The sequence below is a fragment of the Lepus europaeus genome, chromosome 1 (genome assembly GCF_033115175.1).
Source record: "Lepus europaeus isolate LE1 chromosome 1, mLepTim1.pri, whole genome shotgun sequence".
NCBI classification, from domain to species: Eukaryota; Metazoa; Chordata; class Mammalia; order Lagomorpha; family Leporidae; genus Lepus; species Lepus europaeus.
This window is the reverse complement of record NC_084827.1, coordinates 108,521,866-108,541,458: the sequence shown is the minus strand read 5'-3', so window position 1 is coordinate 108,541,458 and position 19,593 is coordinate 108,521,866. Positions and strand designations below refer to the sequence as shown.

At 38.1% G+C, this 19,593-nt stretch overlaps 1 protein-coding gene across 1 annotated transcript in view; it reads left to right on the top strand.

Moving 5' to 3' along the window:
- The window catches only part of TTC21B (tetratricopeptide repeat domain 21B), a 98,168-nt gene extending 81,475 nt beyond the window's left edge, over positions 1 to 16,693 (top strand). Inside the window, exons 25-29 of the mRNA XM_062187535.1 lie at positions 1,668 to 1,863; positions 4,855 to 5,079; positions 8,752 to 8,872; positions 14,933 to 15,000; positions 16,135 to 16,693. Coding sequence (XP_062043519.1) covers positions 1,668 to 1,863; positions 4,855 to 5,079; positions 8,752 to 8,872; positions 14,933 to 15,000; positions 16,135 to 16,212 — 688 coding nt within the window. The 3' untranslated portion in view covers positions 16,213 to 16,693. The remainder of the gene's footprint in view (positions 1 to 1,667; positions 1,864 to 4,854; positions 5,080 to 8,751; positions 8,873 to 14,932; positions 15,001 to 16,134) is intronic.
- Positions 16,694 to 19,593: the final 2,900 nt, after the last annotated feature.

Here is a 19,593-nt window from a genome sequence, read left to right as displayed (position 1 = left end):
AACTTGCCAATAAATATTCAAATTTTATTGTACTTGAAATGTAGAACTTTTGGACACATATTATTTTCTGAAAGTCTAATAGGCAGCATGGTGAGGAAAGTAGAGTATATATTTTTTGTATCTGACAAACTTCCATTAAAATCTCACATTTACCATTTATTAACTGTATGATCTTTTTTGCAAAAGACTTATTCATTTGAAAGTCAGAGTTAGAGAGAAAGAGAGAGAATGAGTGAGTCTACCTGCTAGTTCATTCCCCAGATGGCCGCAATGGCCAGGGTTGGTCCAGGCTGAAGCCAGATGCTTCATCTGGGTCCCCAACCTGGTTGACAGGGGCCCAAACATTTGGGCCATCCTCCTGTTGCTTTTCCCAGGCCATTAATAGAGAGCCAGATCATAAATGGAGAAGCCAGGACACGAACCAGTGACCAAATGGGATGCTGGTGTTGCATGTGCAGCTTTATTCACTATGGCACAACACCAGCCCCAGCTATATGATCTTTGACAAATTACTTCACCTGTTTGAACCTCAGTTTTGCCTATCTGTAAAATGAATTTAACGTAGGTTAAGTGAGGTAATATGATAATTGGCCCATTTCCCTTCTTCCTTTCTTTGCTTTTACTTTCTCAGTAGATTCAACATTAGAAAAAAAATTTATAAAATTTTATTTATTTTTTGAGTGGTAGAGTTACAGACAGAGAGGGAAAGACAAAAATAAAAGTCTTCCATCTGCTAGTTTATTCTCCAAGTGGCCACAGCAGCCAGAGTTGAGCCAATCCAAAGCTAGACACTGAATGCAGGGGCCCAAGCACTTGGGCCATCTTCTGCTGCTTTCTCAGGCCTTAGCAGAGAGCTGGATCAGAAGAGGAGTAGCCAGGACACGAATCAGCGTCCATATGGGATGCCAGTGCCACAGGCTGAGGTTTAGCCTACTATGCCATGGTGCTGACCTGAACATTTGAAAATTTAATGCTTCTACTTTTTTTTTTTTTTTTTTTTTTTTTTTTTTTTTTGACAGGCAGAGTGGACAGTGAGAGAGAGAGACAGAGAGAAAGGTCTTCCTTTGCCGTTGGTTCACCCTCCAATGGCCGCTACGGTTGGCGCGCTGCGGCCAGCGCACCGCGCTGATCTGATGGCAGGAGCCAGGTGCTTCTCCTGGTCTCCCATGGGGTGCAGGGCCCAAGGACTCGGGCCATCCTCCACTGCATTCCCTGGCCACAGCAGAGAGCTGGCCTGGAAGAGGGGCAGCCGGGACAGAACTGGCGCCCTGACCGGGACTAGAACCCGGTGTGCCGGCGCCGCAAGGCGGAGGATTAGCCTAGTGAGCCGCGGCGCCGGCCATAATGCTTCTACTTTTATTCTAGTTTCATATTAGCTGAAATGAACACATGTACCACATATTGATATTGTCTTCATTGATTTTTTTTTTACTTCATTCTAGAATGAATTATGGTTTAATGGTGTTTTCTGGGGTCATGTTAATTTTAGTTTAAAAAATACAGTATTACTGTGCTTTACTTTGTATTTTAGGATAACAAATGATTTTCTTGATTTTTAAATGAGTGATAAAATGTGAAACTAGTGTAACCAAAACTCTGATTCTAATCTCAAAGAATTTTGCCATGTGACTAATATACCTAAGTGATTTATTTTTAATTGTATGCAGTAATTCAACTGAGAAGCAAGAGTGTATGCAATTAGCAGTGAGAACAGCAGAAAAACTCCTCAAAGAATTAAAACCTCAGACGGCTCAGGGACAGGTACAACTTCACATAATGGAAAACTATTGCCTAATGGCTACCAAACAGAAATCTAATGTTGAGCAAGCACTAAATGTCTTCACCGAAATAGCAACATCTGAGGTTAGTAGATTTTCTTTTCAACCTGGTATGCTGTCATTCCTTGGTAGGACATAAATATACAATTAATTAGTTTTTAAATTTTCTGAAGATTCACTTTTAAATGAATTACTCTTTTAAAATTTATACATATACACATTCACATCCTTAGGCCTAATTTTATGTAATGTACTTTTGCTTCCAGAATAGACACATTACTGTTTTGATACATTTTTGATGTATTTATAATGGACAGGGAATTATACAAAAGGTCACAAATTAATTCTCAGGGAGCAACTTTTCCCTCTGGAGAATTTCTGTGGTAAAAATGTAGCCTAGGTTAACTTCCTGAGTTAAAATCAATACCTGCCTGCCTCTATCTCTCACCTTATCAACTTGTAAACTTGGGATTTTGCCAAATGTAGTGCTAACTGATATCAATACTGACAACTTATAATTCATTAATACAAATGATGGTGTTGTTCTTTAGCAACACTGAGGTAATCTCCTACAATCTTTTTTATTATTATTTATTAGTATTCTAAGAAGATCCAAGGCTTCTTTTCTCTCTTCACTGAAATTCACTTCCTTTCTCACTCTCTGGGTGTTCTGTTTCCTTCCCCTTGCCCACTCAGTTACTTGTTATCAAGGAAGGAATTATGACGCCTGCCCCATCAGCAGTTGGTAACAGTTCGAAGTACACTCCTTGGGTTTCATGTTTATTCTTCCATGGGACAATGCTGTAGACCACCGTCAATTCATAAGTTGGTGCCTCTGAGAGGCTATGCAGAGTCTTGCTGTATTTTCCTGTGGTTCTGAGGTCTCAGTGGCAGGAATAAACTATGAGAAAACCCTTTATCATGTCCCCCTGCCCCTCTCCTGCTTCCAGAACCCTGAAGGTGATTCAGGGGGTCAGGAGACCTATAACTGCTCCTTTGGGTATGACTATCCTCGTTGGCAGTTGAATTACCACTAAGCCACCCCTGAAAGAAAACAGCCAGGTACATCAGCAGCAATAACCCTCTAGACAGAGCCCTTTCACAGACATTCAAGCAGTGCTTTCAGAGGCTGTGCACTATTGAATGGGCTTTGTGCAGTGGACGGATGATAGCTGCTGAATGAAAGTGCCACAGCCACGTAAGTCTACGAAAATCTGTGAGAACATGATGAAGTACAGTTTCTGGTAAGGTGGCAGCATGTTGTCAGGTGATGTTCTTCCATTTAACAATAAGAGAGTTTATTTTCAGTGAACTCAATTATTCCTACTATGCAGGTTAACAGTAAAAGAATCAAAAGCATTGAGTGACTTTTTAGCTATTTCCGGCCTAGAAAGACTGCCAGTTTCCTGTATTGATGAGACTTCACTGTTTTTAAATCATTCTACCATATGTGATTGCTGATATACCATCTGCCAGTCTGTTTACCGATCATATTATTCGATTGATAATGATATGTGAAATGAACTTTCATAAACACTACATTTCATCTCACATTTTTGTCTTTTAACTCATAGACTGCATACGTTCAAAGTAATGAATAATGTTAAGCAGCCAGTAGTTGCTAAGCATGGTGGAAACCTCAAAGATAACTTACGTTCCCTTTTTCCAAATTTATCATAATCTACAGAAGATGAGGCAAGCATACCAACTACAATACAAAACAACATGTATTACTTTCTATCCTCAAGTTGCAAATAAAAGTGCTGTAGGAGACACTGTAAGGAGAGTGGGGGAACCCTTTTGTGGAACAAGTATGATTTAAGAAACAAGGATGATTTGAAGAACCAGAATAAATTATAGTTTCACAGGCAGAAATGGAGAAAGTATATTATACATAAAGGGGAAAATACAAGCAAAGGGAAAAAAAGAGGATATATTCACAACAGTATGGGTCATTCAAAGGGACTGAAGAAGAGGTGTGTGACAGGAATTTGTGACAGATACAGTAAGCCCAAGTAAAGTGTTTCCCCTTGCTTTCACCATACCACCTTGACCATGAAAGTGCTGTATTTGTAATAGAGCTATGTTGGCCATTGAGCATTTTACCACTATCCTCTCCTTTTGCAATATTCCTTATTAGTTACTCAAATTTTATGTCTTATGTTGCCACTTACTATAGACATGATATCACAATTTCCAAGTTGCAATGTCTCATCCTGTATTTGTATTTGAAACTGATAGCTTCTTTGTATAAAAGCACCATAATCCCTCTGCTGAAATTTAAGAAGCACCCTGTCTTAAACAGGAGCAAACCTCTTAACGGCTTTCTGGATGGATCGCTAATGGCCTCCATTTCGTATCAATTCTTATGAATTGAACCTCTGTTGGGTTTTATAGAGTGACTTTGAATTCTATGTGAAAGAGTATTGTGCTTATAGACTCCATAAAAAGCTGAAGACCCTGAATCTAACAACATTCTAAAAGAATGAGTTGATTGCATATGATTCCTGAGTGTTTAATTGCATAGCTTATTTATAACATTTAGTTGGATAAACTTTATTTGGAGAAGTGTTTGACCAAAAAGAGAAGGAAGGGGAAAAAAACAATAGAAGTCAATGTGGATAAAGACTCCTTATTTGTGGGTAAATCATTCTTTTATTCCTTTTTGACAGGTGAAAGAACCAATGAGCCAAAACATTAAAGCTGTTCAATAAGGATTATACTGTAATATAATGTTTTTTCTGATTCTATACAAAACCCAAAACAACCGGTTAATCTCATTAAAGTTTGAGTCATGTTGATTGTTGGAATTATGTTTATGGCATCTGCATAGTTATTGAATTATCCTAACCACACCCAGTGCCTGGCCAAGTTTTTTCACGCTGACTTAAGGTTACTTGATGTTTTAAATGACTATAATGACGCATATCTGTGGTAGAACTAGAAAAACTGTTATTATCCACAGACCAATTCTAGGACATAGCATTTGCTGCTTTCTTTGTGTTTTTCTTTCAACAGCACATTTATTGTGTGTGTGTGTGTGTGTGTAATGGTCTAAAGCTTTGTTTTATTGCAGAAAGATCATATCCCAGCACTCCTGGGGATGGCAACGGCTTTTATGATCTTGAAACAGACTCCAAAAGCCAGGAACCAGTTGAAGCGGATTGCAAAGATGAACTGGAATCCTATTGATGCTGAGGAGTTTGAAAAGAGTTGGCTGCTACTCGCTGATATTTATATTCAGTCAGCAAAGTATGACATGGCAGAAGAATTGCTAAAACGATGCCTGCGTCATAATAAAGTAGGTGGTTGAAGAGTAAAAATCTTTGTTAACATTTTGTTGCATTAGCTTTCTTTAACATTTGTTAGAAAGTATTGTGCCATCTCCAAGGGTTCTTGTGTGTGTTTTGAGAATGAAACATTTATATTTACCACAGCCGCAAATAAATATTAATAAGAAGCTATTTGCCCTTGAAAATAAAAGAAAAAAGGAGATTTATACAGTTTCAAATTTCAGCTGTGGTGATGCTCTACTTACAGGAAGTGTTTTGGAATGTCAAGTGTTTGCCTGTGATTACCCAGCTCATCCCAGAACTAATGAAAATTGCAAAAGAAGATTAGTTGCGGACGCCTGTCCTTCCTATTAAGAAATTCTCTTAATGAATTTACTGCAGCTGCATGTCATTTTCACATTATTAGAATGCAGTACACAGAGTAGATTTTGTGAGGAAAGTCTTTTTAGCTTTTAATTTGATTTTTTTAATGAAAGTTCCTCATCTATAGGTGCAAAATTGAAAAATCTTAAAGTCCTTGGAATTGAAGGCTTCTACTAACATTCTGATGTTTTACCATAGAAAGAATGTTTTATAACAGTTTTTTTTTTTCCAAGTTAATGTGGGAGGCCTGACATTGTGGTGTAGCCAGTAAAAACCACCACCTACAATGCCAGCATCCATATGGGCACTTCCAGTCCAGCTCCCTGCTAATGGCCTGGGAAAATAAATATTTTTATTTGTTGAAAAAAATCACTGTACTCAGGAACTTAAGGATATATAACTTCACAGATCCATATCAGTTACATCAAAATCTTTTTTTAAAGATTTGATTTATTTATTTGAAGGTCAGAAGTACAGAAGGAGAGAGATACAGAGAGGTTCACTCCCCAGGTTCACTGCTGGTTCACTCCCCAGATGGCTGCAGTGGCCAGGGCTGAGCCAGGCTGAAGCTAGGAACCAGGAGCTTCTTCCAGATGACATGAGTAGTAGAAGCCCAAACACTTAAACCACCTTCCACTGCTTTTCCCAGGCTATTAACAGGGAGCTGGATTGAAAGTGGAGCAGCTGGGACCTGAATTGGTATCCATATGGGATGCTAGCATTGCAGGTGGCAGCTTTACCCACCATGCCACAACACCAACCCCTTACTTCAAAATCTTAATCACAGTAAATATGTTTTATTCTCTTTCAACAAATTAGATTACAAAATGGATCATTTGTTTTTTAAAGAGAACTTAAGATTATCTAGTACTGTTAAGAAAATTTCTTAAGAATTTAAAAACCTAAGGCACCATGCCATTTATCAATTTATAGACAGTTCTGACTGCTCAGTTTTAAGTTAAATATTGATCAATAGGCTTTGAAAACTTAAACTGCTAAAGAGTTAACCCTTAAATGTTTAGTCTAGGAATAAGCAAGATTGTGTGAGAATTAAGGTTTTGATGGAGGTAGAATTTTGGTTTTCCAGATAGCTGATAGCAATTCATTGCATGGTCAAGTATGGTGGCTACGTGGGCAACTTCATTCAGCCCTGCTGATTAGGCTCATCAATAAGGGAAACATGAGGGGCCAGTGCTGTTGCATGGCAGATAAAGCCACCTCCTGAGATGCCAACATCCCTTATGCAAGTTTGAGTCCCAGCTGCTCCACTTCTGATCCAGCTAAGGCACTTGGGAAAAGCAGTGGAAAATGACAGAAGTACTTGGGCCCCTTCTACTCATGTGGGAGGTCCCAAAGAAGCTCCTGGCTTGGGCCTGATCCAGTTCTGGCAGTTGCCGCCATTTAGGAGTAACTAGCAGATTGAAGATCTCCCTCTGTCTGTCTCTTTTGTCTCTGTGTCTGTCTCTCTCTAACTCTGACTTGCAAATAAATAAATAAATCTTTTTAAAAAATGTAAGCATGAGAGTCAGGAACTAAAGCTTAGGAAACCTGAATTACATAATTAACAAATGGAAACCATTCAGATCAAGGCAGGAAGTATACAAAATAATACTAGGCCATCTTGTCATACCAGATGGCAGGGAAGTATCAAATATGAATTATGTCAAAGACTTAGAAAAAAACTTGAAGACACCCTCACATCAAATACATTTAAATTCATGACTTCACAAAGATTCAAAAATGAAGGAAAATGCTAATTGGTCACCACTTTAATAAGCTAATGAATGGACTGTTATTCCTAAAGCTAGCAAGTGAAGAAAAAGAGGTAAGCATGCATTCTCTGTACAAGTTGCATGATGGGGTAACCAAACAGCAGATAAGGAGACATTTCTCGTTACAGACATTTTCCTGCTAATCAGGGAAGAAAGATGAAACTGTGTTTCAACGTTGAAGAATTTGTGAATGTAAATAGCATCACAAAAGAGGGACAGTCAGACATTCTGTGCCTTCTGAGGGAAGAATACAATATCTATCAGAAGTGAGACAAGTGAAACACTAAGTAATTAAGATAAATGAAAATTTAATATTTTTAATCAAAATAAATGGAATCAACTATTCAGTAGAGAGGATCTTACTGTGCTGTGCTGAGCTGTAGCCTACATCAGTATATGTCCCTATGTTCATGTTTTTATGTCTTTTTAATGATAACAATTTTAATGAAAATATTATTGATGAAATCTCTTCCATTAAACTGAAGCAAGTTAAATTATAATAAATTCATTTTAGTTATAAATAAAATATTGAGACTTAAATAGTATGTCTTTGTACTATGTTTTTTAATTCTTAACCATTTTTAAACTAATGTTCTAGAAAACTTACAAATACACAAAAATATACATCCAGGGTTGCACATATTTCCTTTCACTTCAGGCTAAAATGTGGTTCTGCTTGGCACTGGCCTATGGAGTAGATTAATTTGTTTTTCCCCCAAATCAAAATCATCCAAACCTCTGGACCTGATTAAAATTTTCAGACATTAGTGATGCAGGAATATATTAGATAAAACTATGAAGATATAGTCAACTAAATCTGGGTTATGAGAAACTTCAAGACAAATACTTTTATTTGTACTACATTTTATTGCAAAAGTAGGAGAGAGAGAGAAAATCTTTACATGAAAATAGATTTGGGAGACACTTCAATCAGTTGCAGTTTGTTAGTCCTACTTGAATGCTCATTCCAACTGAAATGTCTTTAAAAATTATATTGAGACTTTGAACTTGGATTAGTGACTAGATATATGGTGATATTACAGAGTTGCTACATTTCAGGTGGGATGAACTGTGGTTATGTTTAAAGAATGTATCTTTTTGAGAGACCCACTAACATGTAGCCAAGGACTTTTGTTTTTCAGGTAATATAGGAAGAAAAGTATGTAGAATAGAGGTGAAAGAGTACTGGTCATGTATTAATTTTAGAAGATGAGTTATGGGTTCTTGAGTCTTATTATACTCTTATTCCTATATTTGTATTAAAATTACTCACAATAGTTTACATGTATATGCATAAAATACATATGTCCTGATGTATATTTCTGATTCTATAAAAAATTTGTAGTTCTGTATGTTTGGAATGGGGGCTTGGTATCATAATTATTTATTAAGTTTTATGAATTATTTGATTGTATGCCCAAAGTTGAAAAACATTGTTTTATTTGTCTTTTGAATTGTTTAATATAAGTTACTTCTATAGTCAAAAACATTCCTTAGAATCTGGGATCAAACTTAATCTGTTGATAATCTTCCATTTTTCTTTAGTCCTGCTGCAAAGCTTATGAATACATGGGATATATTATGGAAAAAGAGCAAGCATATACAGATGCTGCCTTCAACTATGAAATGGCATGGAAGCATGGCAGTCAGACAAATCCATCAGTAGGTGAGTTTAGCAAATTGGTCCCTGTGTTTTCATAGGAAACTTGTGGGTTCTTTTTCATAAGTCTTCATTCAAATGCAGAACAAAATATAACAACCAATTTTCTTAGACCTTTCTGAAAAGAAAGTTCATATTCATAATAAATTATTAGCCACCAATAGTTAAGTATAGTTTTTTGAGGTCCAAACTTGTTCTTCATCACCATAGAAGACATCTAGTCTAATTCTGCTGTTTTCTCCCCCTTCACTCTCTGCTATTTAAAAAATGGTGGCACTAAAAAAAAAAAAAAAAATGGTAGCACTGTGGAATAATGTATGTGACTATCAAGTTAGAAAACATTCCAGTATATCTATACACACAGATTACTGCAGAACTTCTTAAAGCCTTCAAACACTTACATATTGTGATGAACATCACAGAGGGCCAAAATTTCCCACAATTATTTTACAAGGGGGCCTTTTTCCCCCTCCTGAGCATCTAGAAACCTAATCTAGTTCCAGTATTTGTGAACCATTACTTGATAGCGTTCCTAACAGATGGGAGGCATCTGGGATATACTCAATGACCAAGCTTCCCCCATTGTGAGACAGCCCATCCCCATGCTCTTCTCTCTCCTTATGCTGAGCTGAAATAGGCTGCATTGCAATTGCCCAGGTCTGCTCTCTGGAGTAACCCACAGATCCTTTTCTTCTCACTGATGATACCCTTGAATTGTGACTTTATGTCGTGTCCCTGCTTAAGACCCCACTTCAAACCACCCTCAGTAACTTGTCCTTACTTCTTGAGACTTGGTTCTCTGCTGCTGTCAGCTGCAAGCTCTAAACTTGTGTTTCCCTAACCGTGCTTTGGAACACTTGATGAGATGTTAATAGTTATTTATATTTAAAAAAAAGACTTGAGTATGAAGGGATGTTTTCATCAGCAAATAAGTTTGCAAAACACTGTTCTATTTTGTTTGTCCATGCTCCTTAGGTGATCATGTTCCCACTTGTGACTGGGCTACTTGCAGGTGTAATGAATCAGTGTTTTTCCTTTGGGCATTTCCTAATTGTTAATTCAGCCTGTGATAGCATCAGTCTTTTCAGCAGCCATGGCACAGCATAGCCTCAGATGCAGTCATCCTCACATTAACAGCCATCAGTTCAGGTCTCCTCTCACCTTATGTTTTTCTGGGCTTTATTATTTTACTGGTCTTGTATAAAGCACAGGAACAGATGATTTTTTTCAGTATTTTCCATTCTCGGGAGTTATACAAGAGTACTTCAAAAAATTATAGAATTATGAATCAAGAAAAGTTTATTTGGTGTAAAAAATTTGAAACCCATGCATAGTTGTTCTGTAATACTCATTTCCCATGAATGTTTTGAAGAACCCATATATATCGTACAGAATGAAGTTAGCTTGTAGAAATAAACTTCTTAAATGGCCTTAAAGTAATTTTGACACCTTATTCCACAGAAACAACAGATTTAAAAATAATTCATGTATTCTGTTCCTTGCCAGAGGTCAGCAAGTAGATTGCAGCTCACTAGGTATTTCAGTGTGTCATCATGGTATTTATCAGTCACTCCAACTTGGATTTAGTAAACATTTCTCTGTGACTCTCAGTTAACTCTTTGCAAGATTGTCATTGCATTCAACACCTCAATCTGTCTGGCCAATTTAACAATGCATTACACTTTTTTAAGTTTTCAGGAAACCCTTAAAATCACACTCATACTCTGTCTGTAGGTGGCAAGTTTGAATATTGCCGCTGGGAAAGCCTCCAGGAAAGACAGAATCATTTGCTTGACTGCATAACCATGTCACCCTGTCTATATATAATGCTGCGCACCTCAAATATATATAATAAGAACTTTTTAAAAAATGGGCAGCAGATTTTGAGATTTGATGATTGTTTACAGCCCTTGTCTCTTCTGTTGAGAAACAATGTTTTGTTTTTTTCATACTATTTGGTGAACTCTTTTACTTAGGGTAGGCTTAACTATGCAATCATTAAGTAAATTGAAAATTCATCTTTGTGAACATAAAGAGTGAGAATGTGAGAGTGAGGTAGAAGAAGGGTTAGAGTGTGGGCAGGAGGGAGGTAGAAGTATCACTATTTGCCTAAATCTGTATATATGAAATACATGAAATTTGTACAACCTAAATAAAATTCAAAAAATAAAGACAGCAGGAACTGAGAGACAGTGAGACAACAAAAAACAATGTATTCATTGTTCTCCATTCACAACCATTCCCAGGTTTCAGGACAACCTGAAGTATTTACATTGTTGTTTCTCTCTCTCTCTCTCTCTCTCTCCCCCTCACTCTCACTCTCTCTGCTTTTCCTGATAGCATATAGTTGAGTTCTTTTAAATTTGACAGGTATAATGTGGCTGCAGTGTTCATGTACCTTGCCCTCTTTTCCCTTTGTTTCCTCTCTAAATTTTTTTGGGCTGGATTATCTATGAAATTTATACCGACATTTATAGCTCTGTGACTCTAATGTAGTGTTTGTTTATACAGAAAAATTGCTAACGTTTGTATGATACTAAAGTTTTTTCTTTTTCTTTTTTTTTCTTTTTCTTTTTTGACAGGCAGAGTGGACAGTGAGAGAGAGAGAGAGAGAGAGACAGAGAGAAAGGTCTTCCTTTGCCGTTGGTTCACCCTCCAATGGCCACCGCGGCTGGCGCACTGCAGCTGGCGCACCGCGCTGATCTGAAGGCAGGAGCCAGGTGCTTCTCCTGGTCTCCCATGGGGTGCAGGGCTCAACCACTTGAGCCATCCTCCACTGCACTCCCGGGCCACAGCAGAGAGCTGGCCTGGAAGAGGGGCAACCGGGACAGAATCCGGTGCCCCGACCGGGACTAGAACCCCTAGTGAGCTCACTAGGCTAATCCTCCGCCTTGTGGCGCCGGCACACCGGGTTCTAGTCCCGGTTGGGGTGCCGGATTCTATCCCGGTTGCCCCTCTTCCAGGCCAGCTCTCTGCTATGGCCCGGGAAGGCAGTGGAGGATGGCCCAAGTTCTTGCCCACATAGGAGACCAGGAGAAGCACCTGGCTCCTGCCTTCAGATCAGCACGAAGCACTGGTCGCAGTGGCCATTGGAAGGTGAACCAACATCAAAAAGGAAGACCTTTCTCTCTGTCTCTCTCTCTCTCTCTCTCACTGTCCACTCTGCCTGTCAAAAAAATTTTTAAAAAAGCATATTACAAGTGCAAGCAAGAATACTTAAAAAGCAGAATTAAAATGTGTTTATTTTGGTATAAAAAACTATAGAATTATTATTATTATTATTATTGAGACTGGTGTTATAGTACAGTTAAGCCCCAGCCTGTGATACCATGTATCAGAGCAACAGTTCCAGTTTTGGCTGCTCCACTTCCAATCCAGTTCCCTGCTAATGTGTCTGGGACAGGTGCTTGAGCCGCTGCCACCAAAGGGGGAACACAGATGGAATTCTAAGCTCCTAACTTCTGCCTGGTCCAGCCTTGGCCATTACAGCCATCTGGGGGAGTAAACCAGCAGATGGACAATATCTTTTTCTCTGTCTTTTCCTCTATTATTCTGCCTTTGAAATAAATAAAATATATCTTTTTTTAAAAAAACGTCCTACTGTGAAATCCACACAGAATTTTTCATAATATGCATTTTTTGGACTTTTTAAAGACCTTTGTCTTCCATTTAATCTTTGAGAGCTTGTTTGGAGGTTGTAGCAGGGGAGTGCAGCTACTCGGATACCAGTCCTCCTCTAGTGAGGAAGGTCATCTTCTTCAACTACAGCTTCAGGAGGTATTCACTTGGAGTGGTGAGGGAGGAAGGGGACAGCCGCCTAGCCAGCCAGATCAGCCAAATCAACCCTGGTGATCAATGGGGTAACAGATATCGCAGCCACGTCACACTCACATCCTCCATTTAATCTTTGACATTTTACTAAAAGAGGGCTGGACATCTTGGTGTGGTGGGTTAAACTGCCACTTGGGACATTCATATCCATTCTGGCTCCTTCACTTCTGGTCCAGCTTCCTGCTGCTAGGAAGGCATCAGGTGATGGCACAAGTACCTGAGTCCCAGCCACCCACATGGACCCAGATGGAGTTCCTGGCTCCTGGCTGAGGCTTGGTCCATCCCTGACTGTTGCAGGCATTTGGGAAGTGAACCAGGAGATAGTCTCTCTCTCTCTCTCTCTCTCTCTCTCTCTCTCTCTCTCTCTCTCTGCCTTTCAAATACAAGCACGTAAATATTTTTAAAAAGTAAAATTATACCAAGAGTTAGAAGGAAGTTATTATCTCCATTTTATGGATGAGGAAACTTAAAATTGACAGCTCAAATTACATGCCTAACCTCCCCAAATTGGTGAAGCCAGAAACCAAACCTAAAACCAAGCTTAATGACAAGTTCCTGCACAAAGTATGGTTGATATGATGGCCTAAATTGTTTTCCTTTTTAAATGTCACAAATTCTATTTACTAGTCAATCTTACAATGCCTTAGCCATGACATTGAGTCTGCCTCTCTGAAACTTCTTGTTTTCAATTTTGGTAGTTCTGTGAGTATATCTATGTAGATGAGTTTGGGATGAATATGTATATGTCAAATATTACAAATTTTAGATAACTGTTCTTTTGGCTACCTTATGATTGTATTAGCCAGTAATTCTTGTCAAGTTTTATTTGGAAGTTTAAAACTTCATTCTGTCACTTTTATGAGCACCTACGAGCAGCATTCACATTTCCCTATTTCATATTTCTGAGTGGTAAAGTTAGGTATTATTGCATATGATTTTACATGGTGTTATATTTTATTTACTAGGTACAGAGCTGCTGTTATTTATTGTCTCCTCAATTTTCTTACTCTTATGCATTCTTTTTTAAAAAAAAAAAGATTGACTTATTTATTTCAAAGTTACAGAGGAGAGACAGAGAGAGAGAAAGAAATCTTCCATTTGCTGGTTCACTCCCCAGATAGCCACAAAGGCCAAGGCTCGATCTGGCCACAGCCAGGAGCCAGGAGCTTCTTCTGGGTTTTACACATGGGTATAGAGGCCCAAGTACTTGGACCATCTTCTGCTACTTTCCCAGGCACATTGACAGGGAGCTGGATTGGAAGTGGGGCAGTTGGGACTTGAACCAGCGCCCATATGGGATGCCAGAGTCAAAGGTGGGAGCTTTACCCACTTCACCCACTATGCCACAGTGCCAGCCCCACTCTCACTCCTTCTTACTGGAGAATAGCAATCATTTTAAAATATCTTAAAACTTTGTTCTAATGGTCAACACTTACCCTGTGGCATTTCTAAATCAGAAGTTGTGGCCAATCTTCCAGATCACTGCAGTGTTAACATGTGATGACTAATCCGCCCTCCTTTATGTTGTACCTGTCTGAGCTATGTCTTCTCGTCACTCACTCTCAGTTTGTTTGGTTCCTATGTGTGCTACCACTGGCCTTTACACACTCACCTCCTTCTTGCTGATGATTCTTGATTCATGCCTTGGCCTGGTTTCTGTTTTGCGCTTTGGGTTTCACACATCCTCTGGCACCCTGTTGGTCTCAGTCAGATTCCTTGTTACAAGTCTCCTGGCTTGGATCTTGACTCGTGTCGATCTTTCACAGCATTTATCTCAGTTTTGAAATGATTCGTTTACCCACGCAATTATCTGAGAAATGTACTTTCTCTCCTAAGAGAATGTAAACCTAATGACTATAGGAATCAGATGACCTGATATGTTGTTCCAAGCCCATCTACACTGTATAAATGAACAGTTGAGTTGTTAACCTGAGATAAATGAGACTTCTCTAGCAGGCTATAGAAACCACCCTTGTGGAGTGGCAGTCTTTTAAGCTAACAGGATTTCCACTGGGGTCCTTTTGTCCTCCCCAGCCTCTTTTCTCCTCACCCTTCTTCAGTGTCACTCTGCCTTCTATTGTCACACCACTTTCCTCTGTGCAGTTCAGCCACCAGCTGCCATAATGAGCTCTCCAATAACTAAATAAACAAGGGATGAGTCAACTAATAATAATAATAAATACAAGCAGTGGGTTCTATGAACAGTAATGTATCTTTTTGTTGTTTTCTTAACAGGATACAAACTGGCATTTAATTACTTAAAAGCAAAAAGATATGTGGATGCAATTGACATTTGTCACCAGGTAAACACTGAAATTTAGATTTCTTAAACTGTTCCAAATGCATAATTTCATACTATAATTAATCATAAAATGTACATTTTGAGTAGATGAGTTAGTATTTTGTTTAAATGACATCAAGTATATTCTGGAAAGATTGTGTTTAAAATTTAGAAAATAGTAGTTTATGTAAATCGAACATGTGTTTTTAATTTGGAACCAAAATGAAATATTTGTATCAATTTCAAGGTAGAGGCTAATGAACAAATGTTAAATAAAACTTAATTTTCAAGTTAGAAGATGTTTTGATATAATACTGATTCTCCAGATCATTGTTCTGAATATAGATTCTTGTGAATGTCTCATTCTGGCCAGTAGTGAATTGAAATTTATAAACCTGATAAAATGTATTATTCTGTAATTTAGAAGTCATTCAGTTACAAATGACAATTTCTCAAGTTATATTTTTGAATTCCTAGAATTTCCTTATATATACATTGTCTTATCGATATTCTATATAAAACACTACATTAAATATTGTTAAGAGTTCCAAGAAAGGCTCCTTAGAAAAGAATTTTGTAATGTCCCTTATCCCTTATAACTGCACATCAGCATCGTTCTAACAGATGCTAGCCTCAGTGGTTGCAATCAATGAATGAGTCACTCTGTACATTACAATTATGGTTTCACATTAATTTAAGGTTATATGTTAGAATCATTTGTAAAAGTTTTTTTTTAATGGAGATCTCCTTTTAGATCAGTGGGTCTGGAAATTCATGTTTCAAAATTACTCCAGGTAAATCTGATATTTGATCTTGATTAAGAATCACTTTCCAAGGCTTTACTAAATATCATGAATAAATAGTTTAATCATGAAATATTGTAAGTCATTGATAAATAATTTCCCCCTTTCTCTATTAAGGAAGGTATTGTTTTTGCTGTGTTTTCCACATGTGTTATTCATATTGTACTGTTGTCATGTGGCAATGTAAATGAAACATGTTGCATCCAAAATGTCACCTTTCAAAGGTGTTACAGTTGCTGTAGCATTACTACAATGATATTACACCTGTAGTGCTCTTTGCTAGTGAATTTTGTGACTCCTTAGTTCTTGATAATTAATTGCAGGTTCTTTGGGGATTCTTTGTTTTTTTGCAGGTTCTTGAAGCACATCCAGCTTATCCAAAGATCAGAAAGGATATACTTGATAAGGCACGCATGTCTTTAAGACCTTGAAAAGGAGAATTTTAACTTAGTTTGTTGGTTAAGTGAGAAATGAAAGCTTTGAGTTCTTCCAGTTCAGAATTGGTTTGAGCTAATGTTTCGCGATAGAAGCATCCTTTCCTTTCTCCAGCAGAGGCTGCTGCTGCACATAAAGAGAAAGCCAATGCCAAACACATGCCTGCTAATGGAGAGGTTGAATGAGAACAGGTCTGTCTGGCTCTTGATCATGTGCAGATATGGTGGCTCTGTGGTAAAGACTGTAAACCATTTCTACAAAGAACATTTTGTTAAAATCTGGATAATCAAACATTCTGTCTCTTTCCTAAGCAATGTTCATTGCTTATTTCAGGGAATATATGTAAAATGCATTGTTCTCTGTTAAATTTTTTGTGATAGTCTGTGTTTCAAAAGTTTGAGTAAACCTCAATGTAAATTTATGAAAAAGACAATATATATTTTAAATATATATTTTAATAAAGATCTTGTAACTATATTTTTTTTATATTCCTCTTGGAAATCACCCGACATCATAAATTTTGCAAAATCAGGTTAAACTCCTCAGGGCAATATTGCAGAAAATATGACTTTCTTAGGTAAGCCTTTTCTGGAAAAGTACAGAGTGTCAGTTTCCCTTTCTGCTCATTCTTCCTGCTGTCGATGCCAATGTGATTTGAAAAAGGAGCTCACAAAATTCACCATGTGAAAATCACTTGATCACCCAGCTATGCCTAACAGTACCCTATCAGAGCAATTATCCCTCTTTTACACTAAATTAACCTCTTCTTAATAAATGCAGTTCTTATCGTTATTTTAAATTTTTTGTCTACATATTTCTCAATTGTCTTTAAAAAATCAAAAACACGATTTTCAATTTTCCTACATTTGCAATGAACACAAGGTATTTTTAAAAGTCATTTGCTGCTTTTCTTTTAGTGTCTTCTACCTGGGGAAGGCATTTAGCATAGCAATTAAGATACCATTTTGAATGCTGTCATCTCATATCAGAGAGCCTGGATTTGAGTCCCAGCTCTACTTCTGATTCCAGCTCCTTATCCCTGCACACCCTGGAAAGCAGTAGGTGGCCCAGGTATTTGGTTCCCTGCCACCCACATGGGAGACCAGGATTAGGTTCCCAACCCTTGGCTTTGGCCTGACCAGCACAGGCTGTTGCTAACATTTTGGAGTAACCCAGCTGGTGGGAGATCTCTGTCTACATCTCTATCTGTTTCTCTACCTTTCAAATAAATAAAGCAAATTTTAAAACAATGAATGCCCATGTTTATTTTGAGCTGTATTCTCTTGTGACTGATCACTTCTCCAAGTTTTTAAAACTCTTTTTAATTCTAATTCTACGTTACAAAATTCTAATCATTCCACTTTTTCCACCTACCTTTTATTTATGGTATTTCTTGAAAACATTTAACAATGATAGACTATGTGAAGACTTTCATGTCTGTTAAATTACTTGTCTTATTGTGTTTGATCTTCACAACCATATAATACAGGCATCATTATCCCTGTTTTCAGACTGAAGCTGTGAAAAAATTATTTCTTTATCATCAATTCAAGGGGAAAAATATCTTACAGCCTGAATGGGCATTATTGAGCACATTGGTATAGACTGAGTATCCCCCAAAATTCATGTTAACATCCTAATCCTACATGTGGTGGTATTCAGAGGTAGGGCCTTCAGAGAGCAGGAGGGTGGGATGGGATGAGTGCCTTTAAAAAACATATATATAGAGAGAGAGATCTGAGAGTGCTCTCTGGCTGTCTTTCCCAACAGTTGAAGCCATAACAAGAAGTCAGACTCCAGACTCGGAGAGCTAAGCTTTAGGGCAGGCATTGCAGCACAGTGGGTTAAGACACCACTTGAGGTGTCTTCATCTGGTATTAGAATGCTTAGTCAAGTCCTGGGTACTCCATACTTTTCGTTGAGCTTCTTGCTAATACACCTTGGAGGCAGCTGATGGCCCTTGTATTTGGATTCCTACCACTCTCATGGGAGACCCAAATGGAATTTTTGGCTCCTGGCTTCAACCTGGCTCCATTTGGGAAGTATACCAGTGGACCAGTGGATAGTTGATATTCTCTCTCTCTCTCTCTCTCTCTCTCTCTCTCTCTCTCTCTCAATTTGCCTCTCTCTGTCCCTCCTTTTATCACTGTGCCTTTCAAATAAATAAATTGAAATAAAGTCTTTTTTTAAAAAGTCAGCCATCTGTTACTCAGAAATAGGCCCTCACTAGGACCTGGCCATGCCTAAACCAGAATCTCAGACTCCAGCCTCAAGGTCTGTGAAAAAGAAATTCCTGCTGTTGGTGAACCAACCAGTTTCTGATATTTTGTGATAGCAGCGGGAGCTGACTGAGGCAGAAACCATATAGCAGGATGCTCTTGTAAATCCAGGTGAACTTGGGTCATGGGATGCTGCAGTCATGGAAACTGGATGAAGCTGAGCATCTGTTCTCCCAGCAAGACATTTGCAAATCAATGTTTCTATCCGTAAAATGAAGATTTTGTTTTTGTTTCTTAAGATGGCTTTTTTTTTTTTTTTGCAACTGCCATTTGTTAGATGCTATTCTAGGGACTTTCCTTACTTTATGTCTTGAATTCTCAACTTGCCACAGAAATAATATTCTTATATTTCAAATGAGGAAGAGAAGACTTGGAGTGAGTGATTTGTTCAGGGTCATAGAAAAAAAAAGTCAGAATTTTATTTCATCCTGTCCCAGCCATCTTTGAAGCTTGTGCCTATTTACTGTTTGAAATGCCTTTCAAACCTAAGGGAGAAAGTATCTATAAGAAAATGTTCTCTTGTCTACATCTGTCTGTCAGATGAAACTAAGTGTTCTATCTCAGAGGTAGCTAAGTAATGAGGAACAAGATGAACTGAGTGGAATGAACAGTTCTTACGGGTGTAGAGATTATCAAAGAGGAAGCAGTTGAGGATAAGTGTGCCGTAGCAGTCAGGAGCATGGATTTGCAGTCAGACCAAACTGGCTTTAAATTTTGACTCTACCACTTACTAAAAGTTTGAGTCTCAGTTCACTTATTCATAAAGAAGTTTATAAGCATAATAACCTGCCTCAGGGTGGAAGGATTAAAGGAGGGAACATATATAAAACGTATGATGAGTGACTGAGGCTCTTAAAATGTTAGCTCTCCTTGCTGCTTATACTCCATGCAGAAATTGCAACTGAGAAGAACCTTCATGGATGAAAAGAGACAATTTCCAAAGCGAGATTGTAGGATAAGTAAATTCCCTTAGAAAGCTCAGCCATCCAGGACTCGGGATTCTCATTCATTGCCTGTCTTCTTCCTTTCTTCTTTTTCTGTCTCTCCACACCAAACATTAGGCTAGACTCTTGACATGCAGACTCTCATTTCATGCAC